The sequence below is a fragment of the Phyllostomus hastatus genome, unplaced genomic scaffold, assembly GCF_019186645.2.
Source record: "Phyllostomus hastatus isolate PE091 unplaced genomic scaffold, TTU_PhHast_1.1 phas_scaffold_317, whole genome shotgun sequence".
Taxonomy (NCBI): Eukaryota; Metazoa; Chordata; class Mammalia; order Chiroptera; family Phyllostomidae; genus Phyllostomus; species Phyllostomus hastatus.
Genome location: NW_025334023.1, coordinates 20,299,864 through 20,325,241, shown reverse-complemented (window position 1 = coordinate 20,325,241; position 25,378 = coordinate 20,299,864). Strand labels below are relative to the sequence as shown.

Below are 25,378 nucleotides of genomic sequence, written 5' to 3'. Positions count from 1 at the left end.
GTGTATGATATTTTTGATGCATTGTTGTATTTGGTTTGCTAATATTTTGTTGAGGATTTTAGCATCTATGTTCATCAGAGATATTAGCCTATATTTTCTTTCTTTGTAGTGTATTTATCTGGTTTTGCAATGAGGATAATGCTGTCCTCATAAAATGAGTTTAGGAGCCTTCCCTTCTCTTGAATTTTATGAAATATTTTGTGAAGGAGAGGTATTCGTTTCTCTCGGAGTATTTGCTAAAATTTGCTTGTGAAGCAATCTGGTCTGGGGCTTTTGTTTGTTGGGAGGTTTTTTGATCACTGCTTCAATTTCACTAGGTGTAATCTGTCTCTTCAGATTCTCTGATTCTTCCTGATTTTGTTTTGGAAGACTACATTTCTAGGAATTTATCCATTTTGTCCAGTTTGTTGACAAATATTTGTTCATAATAATTTCCTTACAATCTTTTGTATTGCTTTGGTGTTAGTTTTTGTTCTTCTCTTTCATTTCTCTCTCTTTTTTATTTAGGCCTTCTCTCTTTTTTTCTTGATGCATCTGGTTAAAGGTTTGTCAATGTTGTTTATCTTTTCAAAGAATCAGCTTTTGGGTCCATTGATATTTTGTATCCTTTTTAGACTCTATTTCATTTATTTTTGCTCTGATCTTTACTTTTTCCTTCCTCCTACTCACTTTGGGCAAACTTTGTTGTTCTTTTTCAAGTTCTTTTAAGTGTATAATTAGATTGTTTCTTTGAGCTTTTTTTTTTTTCTTGAGATAAGCCTGTAATGCTATTAATTTCCCTGTTAGGATTGTTTTCCTAATGTCCTACAGATTTTGGATTGTTGTGTCCTCATTTTCATTTGTTTCAAGGTATCTGTGGATTTCTTCTTTGATCTTGTCATTGACCCATTCATTGTTTAATAACAAGTTATCTAGCTTCCATGTCTTTGCATGTTTTTCATTGTTCTTGTGATTGATTTTTAGTTTCATAGCCTGTGGTCAGAGAAGATGCTTGATATTATTTCAATATTCTTAATTTTTCAGACTTGTTTTGTGTTTTAACATGTGGTTTATCCTTGAAAACATCCCATGTGCACTTGAAAAGTGTGTATATTCTGCTACTTTGGGGTGAAGTATTCTGAAGATACCAGTTAAATCCATTTGATCTAGTGTGTTGTTTAAAGCTGCTGTATCCTTGTTGATTTTCTGCCCAGATCTATACATTGAAGTAAATGGGATGTTAAAATCCCTGACTATGCCTGTTTTTCTTTTGATCTCTCCCTTTATGTCCATCAAGATTTGCTTCACATATTTAGGTGCTCCTATGTTTGTTGCATAAATGTTTATGAGGGTTAAAGTCTCTTGTTGGGTTTTCCCTTTATCATTAGGTAGTTTTTTTCTTTATCTCTTACTACAGACTTGGTTTTAAAGTCTCTTTTGTTGGATAGATTGTCTATGTCTTCTGGTTGGAGCATTTAAGTCATTTACATTTAAGGCAGTTGTTGACAGAAATGTATTTAGTGCCATTTTATTGTTACTGTTTTTCTCGGGTTTTTTTGTTCTTTCTCTCTTCCTTTGTCTTAAAGCAAGCCATTGAACATTTGTTGCTGTACACAAGGTTTCGTGTTAACAAACTCCTTTAGCTTTTTCTTGTGTGGGAAGCTCCTTATTTCTCCTTTGATATTAAATGATAGCTTTGCTGCGTAAAGTAGCCTTCATTGTAGACTCTTGCCTTTCATCATCTTGAATATTTCACTCTATTCCTTTTGGTCCTGAAATGTTTCTGTTGAGAAATCAGGTAGAAATCTAATTGGTATGCCCTTGCATGTGACAACCTGCTTTTCTCTTGTGGTTTTTAGGATTATCTCCTTGTCTTTCAGCCTTGTCATTTTAATTATGATGTATCTTGGTATAGGTCTCTTTGGGTCCAACTTGTTTGTGATTCTCTGAGCTCCCTGGACTTGTGTGTCTTTTTCCTTCACCAGATTAAGGAAGTTTAAGGTCCTTATTTCCTCAAATAGGTCCTTGATCCCTTGCTTACTCTCTCTTCTCTTTCTGGTATTCCCATGATGTGGATGTTGTTATGCTTCATGTCAAAATGTTTCTTAAGCTCCCTTCTTTTTTATTTATTTCTTTATTTTAGCTGCTCTGCCTGGGTGTTTTTTTCTGCCTTGTCTTCCAAGACACTGATTTGATCCTCTGCTTCTTCTAAGCTACTGTTTATTCCTCCCAGTGTATTATTTATTTCAATTATTTCATTATTTATTTAGGACTGGTCCTTTTTTATGGTTTCTATGTCTTCTTTCATGCTGTTGAATATCCTTATAATCATTACTCTAAACTATGTGATAATTGCTTGCCTCCATTTCATCTAGCTCTTCTTCTGGAGAATTATCTTGTTCTTTCATTTGGGATCTGTTTCTTTGTCTTCTTACTTTGGCTGTTTCTTTGTGTTTGTTTCTGTGTATTAGGTAGCTATGCAAGGCCTTTGTCAGATGCTGCTTGTGACTGGTCCTAGTCAAACTGTTTGGAGCTATCAGTGATCCACAGAATGTGGTTCCCTCTGCTGGGCCTGTTTGTGGGCAGAAAGAATCAGGCAGTGCACCAAGGCTGATTTCTATCAGCACAGAACATAGAAGAGGGTTAGCTGGTGTCATAGGGCTCCCAGAGATCCAACTGAGTTATAAACTAATCAATGATATAGCCCCAAGCTGTAATCAACAGCCCAGCTTAAGCTCCACAGGGTGGGGCAGAGTAACTCCTCTGGGTAGGACTATTGCTTCCCCTTAGGCTGATACCACTTGGAGAGGATTGCTGTGCCTGAGAAAGATGGGCTCTGTATTATGGGGAACGATGCAGCACAGGGATCCTGGTAGCTATTCCTTCAGTTCTCTCCCCAGACACACCAACCCCAGATTCTCCTTAAGCATCTCTAGTTCATTCTGCCCTCATTCTGCTGGAGCCCATGGTAAGTGGCTGCAAAACAAACTGTGCATTTCTTAAGAGGCTCTCTGAGTTTCCAACTGTTTCTCCCTTGCAGACAGAAACCCTGCTGCTTTTCACTGCTGGATGTTATCTGGGTCCCTTTCCAGGTCTGGTGTTTTATAGGCTGGGGAGCCCAGCTTAGGGTTTAGACCCCACACTTCTCAGGGGAAACCCACCAGCTTCTGAGATATCCCTCTGGAACTTTAGTGGCTGCTCATGGGAGCCCAGCCAGCCCCCTCACACCTCCTCCACACTCCCTACCAGTCTCGTTGTGATGAAGTGATTTCTTCTGACTGACTGTGGTCGTAAGGTTTCTCTCCAGCTAGTGTTCAGTTAATTATTCAAGATGATTTCTTTACAATTTAGTTGTAATTACAGGTTGGTCCCGAGAGGAGGTTAGTGTAGCTTCCACTTACTCCTGTACCACCTTGGATCTCTGCTTTTATAAATTTGATTTTCTTCACACATATAAGTGATATTATGCAGTACTTGCCTTTCTGTGTCTGGCTTAATTTACTTAGCATAATGACCTCAAGTTTCATTCACATTGCCACAAATGGTAGAACTTAGTTTTTTTTTTAAGGCAGATATAGATATAGATATAGATAGATATATATCTCACATTGTCTTCATTCATAGGTAATTACTTAGATTGTTTCTATGTATTAACTATTATGAATAATGTTGCAATGAACATGGGACTGTTGTGTCTCTTTGAGATACTGATTTCATTCCTTCAGATATATACCTAGAAGTGATATTGCTGAATCATATGGTAGCTCTATTGTTACATTTTTTAGGAGATTCCATACTGTTTTTCACTGTTATATGCACCAATTTACATTATCATCAGGGGTACCTTTTTCTCCACATTCTTGCCAACACTTGTCTTTTCTGTTTTTGATAATATTTTACATTTTATATTGATAAACTTTTTTATTTTTAGGTAGCTTTTTTTGTTATCTGTAACAAAAAGCATTTTGACTTACCAATATTTCTACCCACTTCAATCTTTTAGTTCTGTCTCTCCACCAATAATGCTGTTGTAAAGAGCATCCAATGGGCTGCATGCTGGAGAATCCAACAGATAGTTCTCCTGCTCCTCCATCTCACTAAGATTTTGAAGGTTAAATTTACATCAGATACACAAGTGTGCTCAGGGGTATTCATTGTAGCATTGGGAATAATAGTGAAATCTTGAAAATAACTTACGGATATACTGAATACTGAAAATAATCTACTGATGCACACAATTTTATTTGATTTATTTTTTACTACTTTTATTTCAAATATATCCTGTAGTTTTCAAATGTATATTGTATACATTATTAAATTATTATAATAAATATCTATATTTTATTTTTGATTATTTATATTTTTAATTTTATTTGAAATGTGCATTTTCAATTAGTAATTTAGTCACCAATAGGAGGCTGAGTTAATAAATTACATATTTTTTTCACAAAGTGCAGTCAATGATAGAGTGAAGCAATTTTACATGTAATAATGTGGAATAGTGGCCAAGATATATTAAGTGAAAACAGCAACAAGAAGAGCAGCTTGAATTTTCATGCCAGAATTTTAATTTCAAAAGATGATATTAGTATGTGTGTATGTATGAAATAGCTTTGAAAGGATTCATAAGAACCTAGTTGGTTCCCTCTAAGAAATGCAACTAGATAGTGGTTGGTAGTGACAGGAATGTGAAGAAAATTAACGTTGCATAATATTTTTTACCTTTTAAATTTGTGTTGTGGCTACATAGTAGCTATCACAAAAAATAATATATTTAGGTTATTTTTTAATTAGTAAACACATAATTCCTGGCAGAATACTATTAAAATTCCATCTTAAAATCTCCCATATGGTCTCTTTCATAGTCATGGTTTTAAGAACAATTAAATGATGACAAATTCCACATATTTATATCTTCTCTCTTTCTTTAAACTTGAAATTTAATAGACATATACCACGGATTATTTTTAGGTGTACAACATAATGATTTAATGTATATATATTGCAGAATGAGTACCACAGCAAATTTCATTAACATGTATTACCACACGTGGTTACTGTATCCTCTCTTTCGGACTCATTTACCATATGGCCTCCTTGTATAGCTCTCAGACATTTTGAAGATTGGCAAAACTAAGCAATTCTTCCTCTTTCTTACCCTTTTCTCACAAAACTGCTTCTCTCCAAGTCTTTCCCCATCTCAGTAAAAACTTTCACCCACATCCCTGATGCTCAAGGAAGCTATCTGGGAATTATTCTGGACACTTCCCTGGCTCTTAAACTCCATACCAATCAATTGTGGAGTCCTGGGGTCTATCTCTTACATGTACTTTTTATTCTTTTCTCTGACTCCTCAGTGTGACCACTTTAGCCCAAGCCATCAATCCCTTCACCTCATTCTACGCCTCCTCTCAAGACCTTCTCTAAAGCCATTCCCTTAAAACTTCCATTAAAACCACTTAGTTCAAAGTAAATCCTCCTATTATTCTAACAAGGAAGCCAATTTTTTCATTATAAATCTTCTTAAATATACAATTGTATGTACATGTTTGCTGTCATTTGCTGGATTATAATCTTAATAAGGGCAGAGGCTGTGTTCATTTTCTCAGACTCCTGTGCCTATAGCCTATCACAATGCCTGGCACATAGAATATTATTGGTTAATTATACTTAAATTAATAAATAAGTTTCAGAGTGGATGAGCTTTTAGTGTGTAGCAGATGATGTTCTAGACATGGTGCTTGGGGGCAATAAATCTGTCTTAGTATAAGCATTTGCCCATAGACTTCTAGCAGAGACAGATACAAGTGAGTGTGAGAGAATGGTTTCCTATGTGAATGGCGTGGATATGAGCAAATTTGTTGGCTACAGCAGGGAAGGAGCTCCACTGAGGGCATACATAAGTAAATGGAAAAGATGAAGGACAGGAATACAATCAACAGAAATGCTTACATACTGGAATTATCTTCTACAAGGGATGGAACTATGAATTGTAAGGGGTGGGTAAGCCCCTTGTAGTACACTTTCTCCATGAGTTGAGTGTTCTAGGAACCCATCTGTATCAGTGTACCAGCTGGCATTGTGAGAGTCTGCATTTGGCTTCAGTCAATTCGTTTGCCCATTTCATGATGGGTGAATTACTAGCACACCTGTCCACACTGTGCTGGGTGTTCACCAGTTTTTAACTGAAAACGTCATGACCCTCAGACCCACCCTCCCTTTTCACCCAGTCTTGCCCTGAGCAACTTTTGTTGTTTCCACGGATGAAAAAAAAAGTCCTCAAAGGGAAATGTTTTGCCAATGTGGAAGAAGTGCAACAAAAAATGGCAAAAGCACTAAAAGGCATCAGAATCAATGACTTCAAAAGCTGTCTGAGCAGTGGGAAAAAGTGTCAATAGGTGTATTGCATCAAGTGAAGAGTATTTTGAAGGTGACAGAAGTTTGACAATGTAAGAGTAAATACACAATTTTTAAAAATAAACTCTAGGGTTTTGGGGGGCCTCCCTCATAATTATAAGGTTCTGCTTTGCAGTTTGTCTCAGACCCTGCCCTACAAGGTAACAACTACCTCAGATCTTTCTCCCAGGGCATGTCAAGAACACATGATGTTTGGGTGGTGGAAATAGACATCCTGCTTGTAGGGCACCTGGGGAGGGCAAGTGGTAAATTGTCTTCAGTTCTGGATGAGCCACTGTGAGGCCACAGCCATGGAGACCCCCTCCTGCCATCTCCAATGGCTGAGCATCAGGCTGTCGACTGCTCAGTCCACACTGTGCACAAGACTGGAAGAATGACTTTTTCTTGAAAAAAAAAACACCCCAAAACAATAAAATAAAATAACTGACAAATCTTCTTTATTAAGTAACAAACAAATACTTTATATACAATCCCTTGTCTGTTGCACACGAGTGCTTCCCCCTTCTCCTCTGAAGTTTGCTCCACATGACCCAAGTGCAAGTTCAGTGAGGGTTTGAGTGCCCTGTGATACTTGTGAGGCCAACTGGTGGTTTTGTGAGGCTTGTCAGAGTCCATGCTTGCATTCTCAGGTACTGTGCGTGTGGGAGAAAATGAATCAGGTCAGTTCACAAAGACTTAGATGAAGAATTATTAGCTTCATTTAAAATGCCCATGTTGTGTCTTCTATGTATATCTCTTAACAATTGAACCAGCTGTTACTTTTCAAAATATGTGTCACTTTCCTTGCATTTGGGTCATACTCCAACTGTGAAGATCCACTGAAGAAATAGAAAAACCCTGCAAATACAGACAAGGGAAATAGTGAGATATTTTTTCAAATAAATAAATTTGGCAACATACAAAACTCAGAATAACAGATAAATAGAAATGAAAAGTGTTTATAGAATTTACTATGTGCCAGAGATTATGTGTTAAACATTTTACACATTTTTTTTTCATTTATTTCTGCAAAAGTCCTCTGAGGTAAGTATAGCTAATGCCATTTTACTGATGAGCAAGTTGAGGTTCAGACAGATTTAAATGCTTGCTCAAAGTCATTCAACAAGGAAAAGAGGAGACAGGATTCTGTTGCAGCTCTGTCAGGTAGCAAAGCCAGGCTCTAGGTTATTTGGTTATTCTGCTTCCAAGCAGGTAAGTCTCTGCTTCTTGGGAAATTATGATCTCTTATTTTCTTTCTTCCTAATACTCCTCCTCTCCTTGCCCCACATGGCACCCTGTGGGGCATTTGTAGCTAGCTTTAGAGAAGCATAGAAGACCCTCTGGGCTCTGCCCTCAAGGTGCTCTGGTTACCCCACAACCAGGATCATTAGCCTCCACCCATCTAGCCTTGAGTAGCAAAAAAAAATCTTTTAAAAACTTTGGGTATGTGGAAACATACATATTTGCAACCAGCTTCTCAGAAAATGTAGAGAACATCTCCCTAGGAATTAGTAATAGCTACAGCATAGAGTGGAGGGGAAAGCCAGCCAGCCAGTATTAAGTTTAGACACACCACAGGAAGGGATTTTTATACTGACATAGTAATTTGAAAGGTAATAGCTCTTGATGTAAGGAAGTGACACTTGAGAAGTTTGATTTTATCTGGATGTATAAAGTAGAGAGATTTGTGTTAAATATATTAATGATTCAAAACACCTTATTATATGAAGTAGTTGTATAATTGGTTAAAATTGATAAATTTGAATTTGGGGGTGGAGAGAACTAGTTGAAGAAAACCTATTATTAAAAAATTTTTAATTACCTTCCTTCTGATACCATAAAATATTTCAAGCACCCCATTGCCAACAAAACAAGTATCCTCTTACCAAAAGCTTCAAAAACAGCATCCACCTTGGAGTCAACCCCTGGAAAGTCTTCTGCTATTTGCCTGGGAAATCCTGGATCCATAGACTGTTTCTTCCCATCAAATCTGCACCAAATAAAAATGAAGTTCAGCATTGTCTAGAGGCCATGTTACCAAAATTCTTAAATCATGTTAGGTTTAATATAGAATTCTAGTAAACTTTCCAAGTACTGTGAATAAATGTCAAACATGTTTAGCACTATAGAAATATGTGATTTTAGTGCAACTGCAAACTTAGCTCTTAAACTATATTTTCACCTGGAACAGAGGCAGCATTTTGATTTAGAAGATGCTGCTTATTATTATTATATATCTTAAGCATAGACAAAAAGAACTTTAATCATTTTTCTATCACAAAGACATGAAGAAATGAACAGATTATAAAGTGAGTTAAATTATTGATCTCAAATACAAATTTCAAGTTCTTCATCATACGTGGCTCATCATATACACCCTCCTCAACCTGCACTACAAGATGGCATTCTTTTAGAAAAAGGGATTCGAATGAGCAGCAAAGCACAGCAAATGTCTTTGGGACTTACTGACTGGACCTTGGATGGTCTGCTCAGATGTCTCAGAGTCTGGGCAGATGACCATGAATCAGTCTTTCTATGAGTGTTGGGTTCTATCCATGAAACTACACTGCCTCTGCTCATTTTCCTCTGAAACAGGCTGAGGTAATGAGTGGGTGAGGTTAAGGAAGCTCTTGAGAATCATACAGTAAAGTTGGGAAGACAAGACAAGCACTCAAGGCAACAATGAGACCTCAAGACAATGGGAAAGGAATAGTAAATTTTGGCCTGGATTCTCAGGGCTTCTTTCAAAAAAGAAAAGCCCAGTTAGGTTTAGAGTCCAGCAGGAAAGCTGTATGGAGGTGGTGGGACTTGAGTCAGGACTTGAGGATGGGTGGGTTTTTGGTAGGTGGATGAGAGAAAAGGGCACTTCTGACAGATTGGACAGCAGCACAAAAGGAAGCTCCCTCCTGCTCTACACAGGACTCCGAACAGAAGAGCCTATGAAGTGTCTGTGACCAGGCACCGATAGCAGGGGTGTCCAACCTTTGGCGTCTCTGCACCGGAAGAAAAAGTTGTCTTGGGCCACACATTAAATACATTGCAACATGTAATCACACAAAAAAATCTCATAATGTTTTAAGTATATTTACTATTTTGTGTTAGGCCACATTCACAGCCATTCTGGGTTTCATGCAGCCCTCAGGCCACAGGTTGGACATCCCTATAAGTAAACACTTCCTCCACAGTGGTCTAAAGCCCCATCTTCCTACTGAGAGGGAAGCAGAACTGCGTGAGGCAGAGAAAGAAAATAATTTCTCTAATTAGGCCCCATACAAAGTCATTTCAGTTGCATATTACCTCCAGTATTTGTCCTCTACAAAGAAGTATGTTTTCTTCTTTTGCTTATCAAAAATGGCTGCATCTACTTTCCTGATGGTGGGAGGAAAACCCAGTGTTTGGATACCTCTAGGGTAACCTGCTTGGAGTTCATTTCCTCTGATGGCCCAGAACTGATTTCCTGTTTAAAAAAAATAGTTCAGAATCACATTGAATTTTCAACGGTTAAAATTTTGATCTTTAGAAATGCTTTTTAGCATTTTTGATTTTACAGTAAAGAAGAAGCCAGAATTTTAGATTTAGTCACCAGCTTGAAGTGGGCATTTAACAAAAATTAGCCCATTGAATGAATGAGCACAGATCAAATGAGGGAATATACAACTCTAAAGCAATTTATGTTATTGTGTTCATTTTTATCATCTATAAAATACATAAATAAAACAATACCAGTTTCAGTCATCTCTTCATTACCTTAGTGTAATAAAATAGAATTTGGTACAAGAGAAAAACTTAAAATCCTATTCAATTTTCCTGTGAGAGGATTTCTTTCTATAAATTCAAGAAATTATTACATAATAATTACGTTTAAAAATGAAAACGATATCCTTGCTAGTGTCTTCATATGCAGCATCCACTCCTGAAGGAAGAGAGGGCCAAAAGGAGGAGATCAAATGAAATTCAGGTTCAAGAATCCTTAGGGATTTGCGCCAAAAATGTCTGAAATACATGTAAAAAGAAATGGAAATTTAAAAACTCTTTCATCTTTAGTGTATTTTCCTCATTGTTCTGTGTCACCCATGTTCTCCATTCCCTTATCTCCTAGATTTGATTACACATAGAAATCAGGTTTCCCTGGGAAAATATTTTTCTGTTTCTTCAGAAAACTGCACTGGACCTCTTGCCATAAGATTACAGAGTAATGTCTTCTATAAAATGGAAGTTATCCTAAAATGCAAGTTAATTAGCTGATTGTAAACTCTAAATACCTAAAATTTATGTAAAATAGTGTATATATTATATAATCTTTTCCATTTTCAAAAAGATAAATATCCGTGTAAGTATATGGAAAGTGTAAGTATATTTTTGTATCTGCATGGAACATTTCTGGAAGGATAAAAAAGGGTCTTTGGCTGTTGATGAAGATGGAGATAACTGAAGAACCAAGATCAATGATGTAAGGAAGACTTGCTTTTAACTTTCTTCCCATTTGCACAGTTTAAATGTTTTATCATGTGCATATTTATCCAGCAGTGAGTAAATTAATTGTAATTTAAGTGTAATGCTATTTTGGTGTTATTTTTTAAAGGAGGTAAATACAAAATCCTTATTTTAAAGTTCTACTTGCGTCTGTTGAAAAGCAACCATGCCTTATAACATTGGGGAACAATCAGAGGTCAAGAATTAAATCATGCTGGCTAGGGCTCCAAAAATGGACTTGCCAGTTTTAGGAAAATGTGGGAATTAGAGCACCAGATCAGAGGAGTTTTCAGTTCAGAGGAATCATTTTTGTTTGAAATGTTTAAAAACCTCTATCAGGTTTCTGTTGTTTTCATTTCTAAGCATTGCACATCAAAAGAACAGAAGGGAAAATAGAAGTTTCTGCTCTGACCTGTCTTTAAAGAACAGGAATTCTCCCCTCAGAGTGCTGGCTGCGTCGAAGGACAAAGTGGGATCACACATGGCTGGAGTCTTAGGGGGAACGGACTCTGTAGGCACCACAGGCTCATCAGGGGAAGCAGGGGGAGGTCCTAAAGAGAACAGATGTGAAGATGCAAACATTAGGAGAAATGTGATGCTTCCATCAATGGGTGTGCTTCCCAAACATTCTCAAAGTGCTTCAGGATGACTGCAAATGCTTTACAAAACATTTTCAAGCTTTCCCGAAGACCATCATTGCAAAGCTACAATGCCTAATTTTCCCAGCACCACTCACCATACAGGGACTGAATGCCATTCACATCATCTTGAGAAAGGTGGAACCTGGCCAGGTCTGTGAATTTGTTGTAGATTGGGTACATCAAAGCTTCAGTGTTGGCGGAGTGAGAGAGACCCAGGGAATGGCCAAGTTCATGAGCAGCAACGAGGAATAAATTGGTCCCTATTTAGAAAATCATAAATAAGAGTTACTTATTCCTTAAATACATGTACATTGCACAGAGCAGCTGTGCATTATATCTGTTTATTGCCTGGAGGTACAATGATTATTTTTGCCTTGAGTTTTGGTTAACTGATCAATTAACTGACCTACACTTAATTTAAACCCAAGTGTTTTTCAAGGCTCATTCTTGACATCAATCTTTGAAACAAATTGTCAAGCCATATCCACCTACTCCCTTCTCAGGAGTCTATTAAATTCATGAGAATGAGGTTCCTTTTACTGCACTCTGGAATAGAATGAATCTACTAGTTTAGCACATCAAGAAATATTTCTTTTGCTTTGTCAATGAAAAGCTAAATACTGTTTAATGTATTGCCATTTGTTGGTTAGTCTAAATTAAATGAATCACAATTTATTCATCTCAAATCCTTAAACAATCTTATTCCTGTTATTTGCCATTGGAATGTTGCTTGCACTATTTTCAGTTTCATGATTATTATTTAGTACATATTGAGTAAAAAATATTAATAATAATAGATTTTATACCATTTTTATGATAGGTTTAAAACATAGCATGCCCAATCTGTCTAGCATTTGTCACAAAAGTGATTTTGGCCACACAAATATTAGCTATACTCAAATATTTTTCTCCATATAATAAAAATAAAATAGAATGTCAAAATTGGAAGGCATTGAGTAATTATGATTGACATAACAAGTAATTTGACTTTCAAGTTTTCATTTGAGACTTTGCAGGAATGTTTCTTTGAAGGAAGAAGTTGCTAATTCAATCCAACAAAAAATGTTATCCAGCACTAACCTCACTTTTGTACTCTCTACAGAGATTCTGTTTATATTTTGATTATAAATCCCAGTTAAATTTCAGAAGTAATATTATTCATATCCAGGTATAAACTGAGAAACATTCTTCTTAACCTTAAAGAGTGCAGACTTTTTATTTGAGGTTTAGTTATTTCCTCCAGAACAAGTCCATAACAGCCCTTCTTAACCTGGGGAAAGTAAAATGTTATTCGAACCAGAAAAACCTGAACTGAAACCTCAATTTCTAGAAGTTAATTCTTATTTCTGTTTGGATCAATAAAGAAGTAATTGGGGGGCATTTTCCCCATTGGATATAAGCAATATCCAGGGCACATGTTAGTATATATTCAATACAATATACTACATGTTGGATATCTATAATTTGATATGAGAAGTTGTCCTTAATGATGGTTCTAAGATCACACAAAAAACAGAGTCATCAAAGAAATACTTAGTGATGCTTCCTATATTGTGCTTACCAAGACAGAGAATGAATTTTTTAGACATCTGAAAACATTTTTAATAATGATTAAAACAAAGTATATCCTCCTGGTCCTTAACCCATGGGGAAATACAAAGCAAGGCATTTCTTGAATACTCTTAGTTATTAAAATTTTTCCAAATATAAAAAAAATCATTCTGAGATGTATAACTAACCTGCTGTATCTTTTGTCCATTGCTCATCATCATCAAAGTGAGCATCTCCATAAATCCCCAGCCCGGGTGGGTAGGCATGAGCCAAAACCTTCCCAGGTCCATCAAAAGGGATAAAGTCTCCATGATCTAATAGAGAAAAAAAATATTGGAAAGATGAGTAATTAGAATCTTTTTGGAAACTTTTCTAATGAAACAGCACCAGGTAAATGGGTGCATTTCATGTTTTTTGTTTGTTTCTTACCTCTAACTGCAAAAGTGATCATTATGTCAGCCTCTCCTTCATAAATCCTGGAGAATGTAAGTGGGGTCACCTCCTCCCAGACCTTCAGAGCTTTCTCAATGGCAGAATTAACAGCATCCCTTGGCAAATCCAGGGTATAATTCACAATCCTGTGTGTGAACAATTAAAGAAGGTAACATTTTCTCTTGAGATCACAGTGTGTGAACTGTCAGTATTATGTGAAAACCTCTTGGTACCCGTTACCTGTAGGTAAGGTGAGTTTTCCTCCACTTTGGCATGCCAGGAAAGGTAGTGAAGCTTCCAACATCAGGAACTCCGCACCTGGGCTTATGCATCACCTCCAGCGTTTCTAAGTCCAGCTTCCCTGTCACCTCCAACCCCAGGAACTTCTGCATTTCTTGGATTTTTTTAACAACAGGGCTACTGTCCTTTCTTCTAACAAATGGTTTCACTTCTTTTGCGAGGTTGTAGTATTTTTCTAGGTAGTGCTGTTGGAATAATAAGTATAATTTTTAGGTAATTCTTATTATTTTTTAGGCTTTTACAGTACATTTGTGCAGTTGCTCACTTAATTTATTTGAAACATTCCTCTAGTTTGCTGAAATCAAAGTGTCATATTCTGTTTAATTTTTTAATTAATTACAAATTCCACTTTTGTTTTATCTTTGTAGCTAAATAATCTCTATAGCCTAGTTTCCTACAAAAGCACTTGAAAAGAAGTAGAAAATTTAAATAAATATCTAGTCAATTTAAAGAAGAAAAAATTAATTTCTTTGGGCATAACAGTATAGTGTGTGAGCTGAGAGTTCACACACTATAATCTCAAGAGAAAATATTACCTTCTTATATTTCAGGTGCGTTTATTCAATTCCCTCAATTTTCTATTTTGTGTGTCTCATAAGGGCTTGGGCTTGAGAAAAGAAAATGGACAAATTCCTGTCTTTAAACATGACACTGGCAACATAAAAATCTAGCTAATCTTACATTGGATTAAACTACCTAAAGAAGTTTCCTGTAGAGGACCCAGAACAAGTCACCCCAAGATTTCCCTCTGTGGTATGTAGGTTGTTTTGGGCTAAGGGCAACCTTAGCCATAGGCTCAGGAGAAACTTTTGCCCCTCCCCACCCTTAACTGCTCAGAAGATTTTGAATTAGACACCTTGCCTATAATGGATTATCAGTTTTGACTCCCTAGAAGTCAGGGCAAACTTTTATTTACTAAACTTCTTTTCTTATCATCCTGCAATGACCCTTTGAAGTCCCCAAGATGCATTACCTCCACCCCTGGCTCAGAATGTCTTATATAGCTCAATCCCCTTTTCTATGTCTGAACCCTTGTGCATGTGGGGCCTCTAAACCTCTCAGGTATGCAGGGTTCCCATGCATATGTATGTGTTAAATTTGACTATTTTTTTCTTACTAAGAAAAGAAAACAATGCCTAAAGAAACTCAAAAGCAAGTTACATTTCATACACTCTCTCTACTACAGTGTCCATGATCTTAGAAAAACACCTAATATACCTGGCATTTGCTTCTTTCTATGTGAAAGGAGAAGCCTGAATAGTGTGTGATATGGAGACCCTTTCCACATACAACACTTTATAATTTTTTGTCCTTGAAGTATTCCTACACAGTAATTCAAACACTCTGCGTGAGTTTTGTGAATGGGAAGCAGAGATGTTTTTCCCGCTTACCCCTGTGAATGAGTGTGAGGGCTCCCTCCCTTAATTACCTGAACCAGCTCCATGCTGTTGTCCTCATCCCTTGCGACTCCATTCAGTGGATAGGCTGAGCCAGCTGCCACACACAGAAGCAGTAGCATAGGAACAGTCTTCATTTCTACCGGCTTCACTCAGATCTGTGTTGTCTTAATGCCTTGCTCTTTGCCTATCTTCTTCTAGGTCCACCCTCTGGAGCCCAACTTTTATAGGGTGGCAATGTTTGCTTAGTTCACCCACAGCGTGACTCATGATTGCTGTCATCCGAAGAGCAGCAGAACCATTTCCAAAAATTCCAGATCCCAAATAGGATGATATAAGGGACTCCACTAATTTCTCTTAACATTTCCAAATTTGCAAGTCAAAATAGTGATTAAGCTCCAGGAAATGCTTCCTGTCTTAGTAAGGAGAAAGCTGAGGCATTTTTGTTTTTTAACTCTGGAAAAAAAGTGACTGGAGTTTACTAGACAATCAATGTTTATGTGTTTGAGAGAAGTAGGCTGGCTTAGTAAAAAGTCAGAATTGCAGTTAGAAAAAATATATTTAAAATCAAATGTTATAAGATGTAAGTAAATGAAAAACTGTGTGCATACATACATACATACATACATACACACTGTATATACTATTAGATTCTGTAAAACCGGAAGAAATTACATCTAGAATAAAATCTGAAGGGAGAATTTATTTTTTGTATTTTTTATTTGAAATACTTAACACTGCTTTTTGGCTGGATTTGTTAGTCTTTGAGGAGGAAAAACTTATAGAGGGGATAGCACAAAGACTGTAAAGAAGTGTGTCCAGTTCTCTTTTGGTTGGTCTTAACACTGTACCCAGGTTATTAACAGGCAACAGACCTCTAATAGCTGCTCTGTGAATACCGCTAGAATTGAAATAGATTACATTGTTCAGTGGTCTGAAATTCTCTCTGTCTTTATCTTCTATACTTTAAAAACTTTCTTTCAATATCTTAAATTAGCAGTTATTTTGAAGTTAAAAAAAGCCACCCTTAATTCTTTTCCCATGCTGTTTCTCTCCTCTCTCCTCTCTTTCTTTGCTTTCCCTTTGCTCTCTGCCCCTTTCCTGTGTCAAGCAAAGTATTGTGCACATCATTCGTGTATTATAAATGCCTGTAGGAAAAACCCAACACATTCTCAAAGGAAGAAAACTGTTAAACTTTTAACAATTTTCTCACCACCAATCTCACCTTTCTTACTTACCCTTACAAAATTAAAGCAAAAAAAAAAAAAAAGGAAATGCAAAAGGAATGTAAATCAGAGGAGGAAAACTTACACATATTAAAGGCTCAGTAAGTATGCAACATTTTTGTTTGTCACCACACTCTGTTTTTTCTTTGTTTTCCTGCTTATGTGTTTACTACAGAGCAGAACATCCTGGGAGCAGGTATTAAATAAAGTGATGAATAAAAATGTGTACTTAGTGAACATTTCACAGTCTAAGTTTTACTCCTTCCTACTTAAACCCCTTTTGCATTTCTTTTGTTGTATTTTTTGCTTTATTTTTGCATGTTTCTTAATAAACATTGACGAGATTTCATCCAATGTATATTGAAGATGCAATAGGATTCCTTAGTAATAGTAAGGTCCCTGTAACAGGAGGTATTCAGATGTGTAATGACCACTTGACAGGGGTTATACATCCAATTTAAGCACCCATTTTTACACTAGATTCTGTCAAAAGGCCCTCCAGAATGAGTGTTTTCATTCCTTTGGGGGAAGAAATTCTGTGTCTTGTCTTGATTGAAATAAAGGGGAATATCTGTCTCCTTTGATGTCAGGGTAGTTCCGAGCGGTGCAGTGGCAGCAGGGCCTGGGCTGGCAGTGACGTGCAGAAAGGACAATGGAGTCACATGGAAAAGGAGATAAGAGGTTAAAAGCTGAAGATCTGTGGCAGCCACAATATTTAATCCCTTCTAGATTAAAGTTTTTCCTTTGTGATTTTTCTCATAATTTATACAACATATTTAAAGTTTAGAGGGAAGCCTGACAAATACTATATTCATTTTCTGAACTGTTCAAATGTGATTGGTAAAATGGACCATGATGTTCCTGAAATAAATACAGTAGTTTTCCAAAGGCAGAACTGTGTCAATTTTTTATAACAGCTTCAGAGACTTCTCTGAGAATTCTTCCTCAAGCCCCAGGAAGAAATCATTACTTACTTCTTAATGGTATCTTGTACTTGCCTCCATTGATAATTTTTCACACTGAACTATAGTGTATTGGTTATATTTATCTACATCCCCTATATTGTTGTAAGTTCTTGAGGGTACAGACTGTGTCTCATTTATTTCTGTACTCCTAATACTTAGCATGGTGCCTTGCATATAGCAGGTACCACCAAAATGCTTACAGAACTAATTAGTATATTAATTATAAATGAAAGGTTCATAACAGAAGTCTAACAGGTGAGTGAAAAGTCAAAAAATTCACAAATCATGCATATGTTTCTAAAGTTACAGATCTTACATGTGATATTTACCAAATACCCTAATAACTGAATTTTTAAAGAAGCTTTATTTTCTTAGAAAAAGATTATAGCTCTCATCTTAAGTCCCTCTAATAAAAGAATAACCTAAAGACTTATGTATTCAATATCCTCATTCCTATATCTGTTCATAGCCAAACTAAGATTATAGAACCAGGGAGTTTCTGACAATGCATGATATGGTCAAATTCATTTTGTAGGTTAAATTTTAAAAGGCAATGCATTAATGAGAAGAAATAGGTAAATGAAAGAGAAGCTGAGTAGAATAAGGAAGGAAGAGGAGGGGAAGGAAGAAAGAGAAACACAGGGGGAGTGGGGAGGGAGAATGGGAAGGGGAAAATAAAGACAGAAGAGAAAAAAATATACCAAATGCAGTCATTAACACTAGAAAAAAAGGAATGGGTTTTTTTTCAGCACAGAAATGAAAATGACTTCCATAGAACAGTCAGTCATTAGTTATATGGCTAAATATATACAAGGATTAGATAATGACTAGTTTTATAAACCTGACTTCTAGGAATCAGAGACCTGAAAGTAAATTTTAAGTAAAGTGATCCAAACTTGGATGCAAAAGCTGCCAGTTAGTTCAAGTAATATTCTGATAACTTTTTACATTTGTCTCCCCATTTATTATGCCTCTCCAGGACTAATCAGATAAGATAGTACATGATGTTTGCTACCTTCTGCTGATATAATCATTCTTTTAGCCAGACATTCCTTTATCAAGTGTGTGAGTCTTAAATGCTTCAGAATACCCAAACTAAGAGTGTAGATTTGGAAATGACATCTAAAAGAGAAATTTAGAGGAAAAGTGACCAAATTAGCTATTTAAAAATACAACCAGAAACATTGAAATAACGAACCAACTGACAGTAACAAGAGAGAAGTGGGGAGATGGATAATAGGGGATAATAGAGGAAGGGACATCAAGGAACATGTATAAAGGACCTATAGACAAAGCCAAAGGGGGTAGGTTTGAGGGTGGGAGTCAGGGATGGGTGGGGCGGGTGGGGCAGGTGGGGCTTGGTGTGGTGAAAATGGAGACAACTGTACATGACCAACAATAAAAAATACAAAAGAAGAAAGGAACTATGAAATGAAAGAATGAAGGCAGGAAAGATATAATCTAATACAGAAGATGATGCCTGCATTAATTCTATAAGGAATAAAGAAAGAAGTTGTACAGAAATTATGCAGAAAGAAAGGTATTTATTTTAATAAAAGCTTCTCAATAAATTTGTGATTGGAGTCTGAAATGATACAGACATGAAGAAAAATCCATGTCCAAACAGAATAACAACTATGCAGTTATGAAAGTGTAGGGTCTATATGGAAAATGATAAAAAGTTATTTTTTATTAAAGGAAAAAGTATGTGATGGGTCATAATGAAAAAATGAAAAATAAAATTGTGGGAAGACAAGTTAGAGCCCATTTGTGGAAAGCAAATGTAGAATGCCCATTAGTTTTGTGAAAAGTTGACATAAGTAGAGCCATTTTAAAATAGAGGTAGGGCATTCTAGAGGAAAAGCATTGCGCACCTTCTTGAAATTCTGAAATGTTTGAACTGGAAAAAATAACTTTTGGCCTCGGCCAAACTGACACTGTCTTGCAGCTGTAAAGCTAGCAGGAAAGCAAACATCCTGGTGATTTTGGACTCTTTAGAATCAGTAACCAGCCATGTAGAGCTAAAGAGTAACCTAGCTTGTTAACACCAATAGAAATTCCTTTCTTCTATTTATGTAATTATTTCCTTCTCTCATAAAATCCCCTCGCATTTACCCATAATTGGGATATAATTTGATTTCTGACAGAATCTATGCCCCCGGATTACAATTCCTTTTGATCTGAAATAAATGCTTGGTGTCTCTTACTTTGGTTTTCATTTTTAGATTAATAGCCTGCAGCTAAGTTGTTTAGCTTATTTTGTTGGTGATGAAAAGTCATGTTTAATCCAAAAGAATCTATGCACCCCAGTGTTCATAGCAGCACAATTTACAATAGCCAAGTGTTGGAAGCAACCTAGGTGCCCATCAATAAATGAATGGATCAAAAAGCTATGATACACTTACACAATGGAATTCTATGCAACAGAAAGAAAGAAGGAGCTCTTACCCTTTGCAACAGCATTGATGGAACTGGAAGGCATTATGCTAAGCGAAATAAGCCAGGCAGTGAAAGACAAATACCATATGATCTCACCTTTAACAGGAATCTAGACAGTAAAACAAACAAACAAGCAAAATATAACCAAAGACACTGAAATAGAGAACAGGCTGACAGTGTCCAGAGGGGAGAGGGGAGGGAATTTCAGGGGAAAAAGGGAAGGGTTTACAGGAACAAGTATAAAGGACACATGGACAAAAACTGGGGGGTGGGGGTGGAAATGGGAGGGAGGTGGGGAGGGCTGGGTGGGTGGGCTGGGATGGGAGTAAAAGATAGAAAATTGTACTTGAACAACAATTAAAATAAAATTTAAAAAAAGAAAAGTCATGTTTATACAGAACAATTTAATTATACTTTTTATGTTTCAGTCAAGTTTTATACATGTAGTTTTATCATAGAAAATTTAGAATATAAAATACAGGTAGACAGGAGAAAATAAATCACTTATGGTCATGACACAAGGAGAAAAATACTATTAACACGTCACTGTACTTCCTGCTAATTTTTTAATACCTGCATTATTTTACATCATGATGATCATGGGAACGTTATGAAACTTTATTTATTTTTTCCATAACTCAGAACCTCAGAATTCTAATTCAGAGCACAAAACTAATTTTATGACTATTTGCCACGAAACCTTTTGAGCATTTTAGTTGGAAGGTGAATTAGAATAGAAAAGGCAATTAGGAATAGATAACATCTGCATGTGGATGGATGGCTCAGTCTTTTTTCAACTATAAAAGCTTAATGACTCACACCAGTCAACAAGTGGTAAAAAGTGTTGAAATCCATCATTCAAATTCCTTGGAAATGACAATGACCTTTATGTGGCTCTAGGCAACTCAGATTTCATGAAAGGAAGGAGAGTATTTTGTAATATTCTTGGCATAAGTATTTCAATTGTGCAAACAGGATAACATTAACTAAAATTGTTAACGGTCTTTCAACGAGCAGTATATTACTGTGTTTTGCCATGTCTAATGCACACTCATGTTTTTGGTGCAAACTTTCAGGATAAGAAATTTCATTTAAATTTTTAAGTCAATTATTTATTATTTATATTTAGATAGCTTTTTGTATTACAAAGGAATTTTAGCATTTGTTTTTGAACATATTATGGCACAAGAAATTGTATGTAACAAATAATTACATAACACAAGAACAGATATTTCAGGCACTACCCATTATAATGCACATCTTTATTTTTCCCTACAAAATTTGGGCAAAAATTGCACATTATACATGGCACAATACAAATCTGATTGTGGGGTAAAAATGTTGCTGGAGAAACACTTTTTTTTTATCCAAGGATTAGAGTGGAAGCTGAAGGGAAACAGGTGTGTGAAACAGCATGGACCAAGCAAAACTCCAGACTGCCAAATTCACCTGCTATGTATTTCAATTGAAAAACTGACTTGTCGAACAAAGTTGAGAAAAAGCAGCTTTTTTAAGGTTTTTATATCCTGACTGACACATTCTGAAATTGTTTGTTTTGAGTCAGTTGGTAATTGTATGTTTTTATGTATTTTTTTCCACAGTGGTTAAGGAGAAATGTACCGATTCTAGCATGTCTGAGCATCTCTCTTTTGTTAACCACTCTTTAGGGTCAATACCTTGGACTCCAGGGTCACAATTTTTCTTTTCTCTTTCATAATCAACACCCATCCAACAAAGACATGGCTTCAAAGTTTTCTAGTTCTGGCTCCTGAGCAGACAAGTGAGAAGTGAAATATCTTTCTAGTTCTTTCAGATGACCAGAAGTTCTTGAGGTTTCATAAGGCAAACAAGAATAGGTCTCCAAATTTTTTTCCAAACATAGTTTAACAGTTTCTATAAATAGTAGACAAATTTATTTTAAAGCAAGAAACTTTGTTTCCAATGTTATAACATTTTTTTCCTTTTCATTTTATGTTCTATAATGAAAGTTTGTGAAAGATTGCTTCAGTGGCTATTAGCCAGTATCTTCTTTTCTAAAAAATAAAATTTAAATATATTCATATTATACATAGTTTTGTGTTTTCCATTTAAGTCTATGATGCACTCTGAGTTAATTTTTGTGAGGGCCAAAGGTGTTTCAATTAATTTTTTGCATGAAATGTCCAGTTTTTCCAGTACTATTTGTTGAAAATAGTATCTTTGCCCCATTGTATTGCATTTATTCCCTTGTCAAAGATCAGTTGACTATGTTTATGTTAGTCTACTTCTGGGCTCTCTATTCCATTTCTTTGATCTATTTATCTATTCTTTTGCCAAGAGCACATTGACTTGATTACTGTAGCTTTAGAGTAAGTTTTGAAGTTGAGTGGTACAAGTCCTCCAACTTCATTGTTCAATATTGTGTTGGCTATTTTGCTTCTCCATGTGAACTTCAGAATTAATTTGTGGATGTCCACAAAATAACTTACTGGGATTTTGATGGAGGACAGTTGTTTTCTTAAACTGAAAATGTTCCCATTTAATGTTTTTGGTCAGATAAATGACAACATCAAACTATATGAGGTCTGTCCAGAAGGTATGCAGCCATGTAATATGAAAAATAGAGACATTTTCTGAAGATGATACAAGATACAAGAAACATTATACGTAGAACAGTGACACCTCAGTCCCCTTCAAAGCAGGCACCTTGGGACCTCACACAGTTCTCCCAATCTCTATCAGCTGCTCCATCATATTTTTTCTGAATCTCATTGATGATCTGTAATCTCTTCCCTTTCAAAGATGATATTAGTTTTGGGAAAAGTCAGAAGTCATAGGTTGCCAAATCTGGACTGTAGAGGGCCTGAGTCACCTGGTGATTTGAAGTTTTGCCAAAAACCTCTGCACAAGACAGTGATGCATGAGGAGGTGCATTATCCCCTGATGAAGCTGCCAATCACCAGTTTCCCATAGCTGCAGCCTTCTGAATCATCCAAATAGTTTCTGCAGAGGAATATTCAAACAATGCAAAGTTTGATGCAGATTTGTTGCTCTACTCCCTCAGTCATTTTGAATGCATGGGCCACACAGTACATATGTTCACTCAGCATCATCTACCACCTCCACTAACTACTACAGGGAAGTTGTCGTTGTTCATACATGTACAATCCATTCCACTCTCTTTGGCTGCCAGGTTACATTGAATATAATCATTCTTGTTACATTAACAATGGCAGACTTTTTCCGGACAGACCTTGTATATCTAGTTGCAATGATTGAGGTGGATTCGAATGTGAAGAAAGTAAAATTGGTTGGTTTAGGGCAGGGGTGTCCAACCCGCAGCATGTAGGCCCCATGCATCCCAGGATGGCTATGAATGTGGCCCAACACAAAATCATAAATTTACTTACAACCTTTTTTTTTTGCTCACCAGTTTTCATTAGTTTTTGTGTATTTAGTGTGTGACCCAAGACAATTCTTCCTTCCAGTGTGGCCCAGACATGCCAAAAGGTTAGAGACCCTTGGTTTAGGGGATATTATAATCATCCATGTGAGCTCTAAGGAGACCCTGAATGACCACAGATATAAGTAAAAATAACTTTAAAAGAAAGGAGATGACACTGACAGGAAATGGACAAGCAGGATGAAAAGGACATGGCATGGCATTGACTCTTGTAAATTGGGAAGAATTGTAAACAGCTATTCTGCAGTTGAGATTTGGTTCCTTTTATTATTACTTAGCAGATTTTTGCTTAGTGTGGAAATAAAGACCAACCAAATGAAAAAAAGTAACAGCAATTTATTCAGAGCTTACTATACTTAGGGAGTCAGCCATCATTACTTGTATTCTGTCAGAGACTCAACAACAGGCGGAGGAGTGGGAAACTTCATAGTGGAAAAGCGGGAAGACTCCTTGTATATTCTGTTGGGCACTGTCAGCAAGGGGACACTGTAGGAGAGATAACTAGAAGTGGGGCATTCTATGCTATTTATTGGTTAGGGGCTCATACTTGATTGTTTTTATTGATCCTCTGCTGGAAACAGGGGTAAAAATTAGAGATGCTGTAGGCAGTCAAGGGTTGGGCATTTTGAACTGTCAGATAAGTTATTATTTAGCTTCCTGGTTTGTCACTAGAGATAGCAATCAGGCCTCCTACAAATCTGACTTATAACAAGTTGGCTTCCTGGGTTGTTTATTATGGGTAAGAAGATTGTTTATCTGAGAAGGTTGCTGCAGTCCTGTGGTCAAAATCCTATTTTTATGTAGTCTAGCCATTGTTCATTTGTTTATTCAGTCTCTTACTAGAAAACTTTTCTCTATTCCAAGGCTTATGCACCTCTATAATAGAGAAAATTTGGGGTATTTACACTTGGCTGAATGATCTGCTCTTTAGATATCCATATATTCTTTACTTAAATTCTAGAATTCATAAAAGCTTCATGGTGGGGGTTAGGTCAAATACCTGTAACTAGTAATGCTCATTGCCCTGACAAATCTGTGGTAATGGTCTTAAACTCTGCTTTGCCATGACTCTGACACCTCATCTTCTTTTGAGTTATGATTTGCTAGTGCTGACATATCTTTCAGATGGGTCACATTATGCAAGAATGACAGAGTAAAATTTTGTGTTGTAATAATAGCTAAAATTATGGTTGGATGTATACTAAGACTGAGCTAACTCACACAAACCCAAAGAGCTGGTACTGGTTGCCAGCTTACTCTCCATTAAAACTATACCATGAGAAGAATGAAATCAGGGTTCTGAAATTTCATTCTGAACTTACATTATTTTATATAGCTTTAGGTAATTAATGGCTTTGAAACTTCTCAGAGTATGTAACATGGTCAAATAGCTATATATTCAAAACTTTCCTTTAAGAAAGGAGAAAACCACTGTATACTGATCACCTAGTATGTGTCAAACATGTTATATATATTATGTCTAATCTTTAAATCCCCATTGCAAGATAAAGATCAGTCTCCTCATTTCACAGATAAAAAAACGGAAGTGCAAGAAAGCTAAAATGTCTGTGTGTATGCACACAGTAAGTAGCAGAGGTGATGTAGACATTAAGTCATCAAAACCAACCCAATCAGAATATTATATAGAATTGTATCCCTGAAACCTATACAATTTTATTAACCAGTGTCACCCCAACAAATTCAATTAAAAAAAGAAAAGAGTTTGTAGTGTTTGCAAACAAACTGAATCCCTGCATCTAATCTGTTTATAACCCCCCCCTTAGCTGACAACACTTCACACAAATATTCTGTCTCAAATTTTCGTGTTCTTGAAAACTGAATCTTGACTATGTCTCTTAACCAAACCAAGTATGTGATCATTAGTTTTCCATTTGGAGGGCTCCTCTCAAAAGTTTCTGACCTCTGACTTCTCTCTCCCTTTTAAGTTCATTCTTGCCCATCATCCATTTCTCATGCTGCCTGTTTGTGACCCAGTTAGGACACATGTCTATGAGCAGTTACTATGTGTCACTAAGATGCAAAAATCCACAAACCCTCCTTATTCACCAGGGTTGGTCAATGTTTCAATTCTAGGAGAAAATCAGGAAAATCCTGCTGGCCATGAATTCCTAAGTGC

At 36.3% G+C, this 25,378-nt stretch overlaps 1 protein-coding gene across 1 annotated transcript; it reads right to left on the bottom strand.

Annotated features, from left to right (window-relative positions):
- Positions 1–6,998: 6,998 nt before the first annotated feature.
- On the bottom strand, positions 6,999–15,318 carry LOC123805510 (stromelysin-1-like). The gene is made up of 10 exons (XM_045818139.1): positions 15,202–15,318; positions 13,713–13,957; positions 13,470–13,618; positions 13,229–13,354; positions 11,585–11,749; positions 11,261–11,399; positions 10,235–10,368; positions 9,673–9,832; positions 8,262–8,365; positions 6,999–7,233 (listed from the first exon to the last, which is right to left on the bottom strand). Exons 1-10 carry the CDS (start codon positions 15,304–15,306, stop codon positions 7,133–7,135), a joined length of 1,428 nt encoding a protein of 475 aa, XP_045674095.1. The 5' UTR covers positions 15,307–15,318; the 3' UTR covers positions 6,999–7,132.
- Between the last annotated feature and the right edge of the window lie 10,060 nt (positions 15,319–25,378).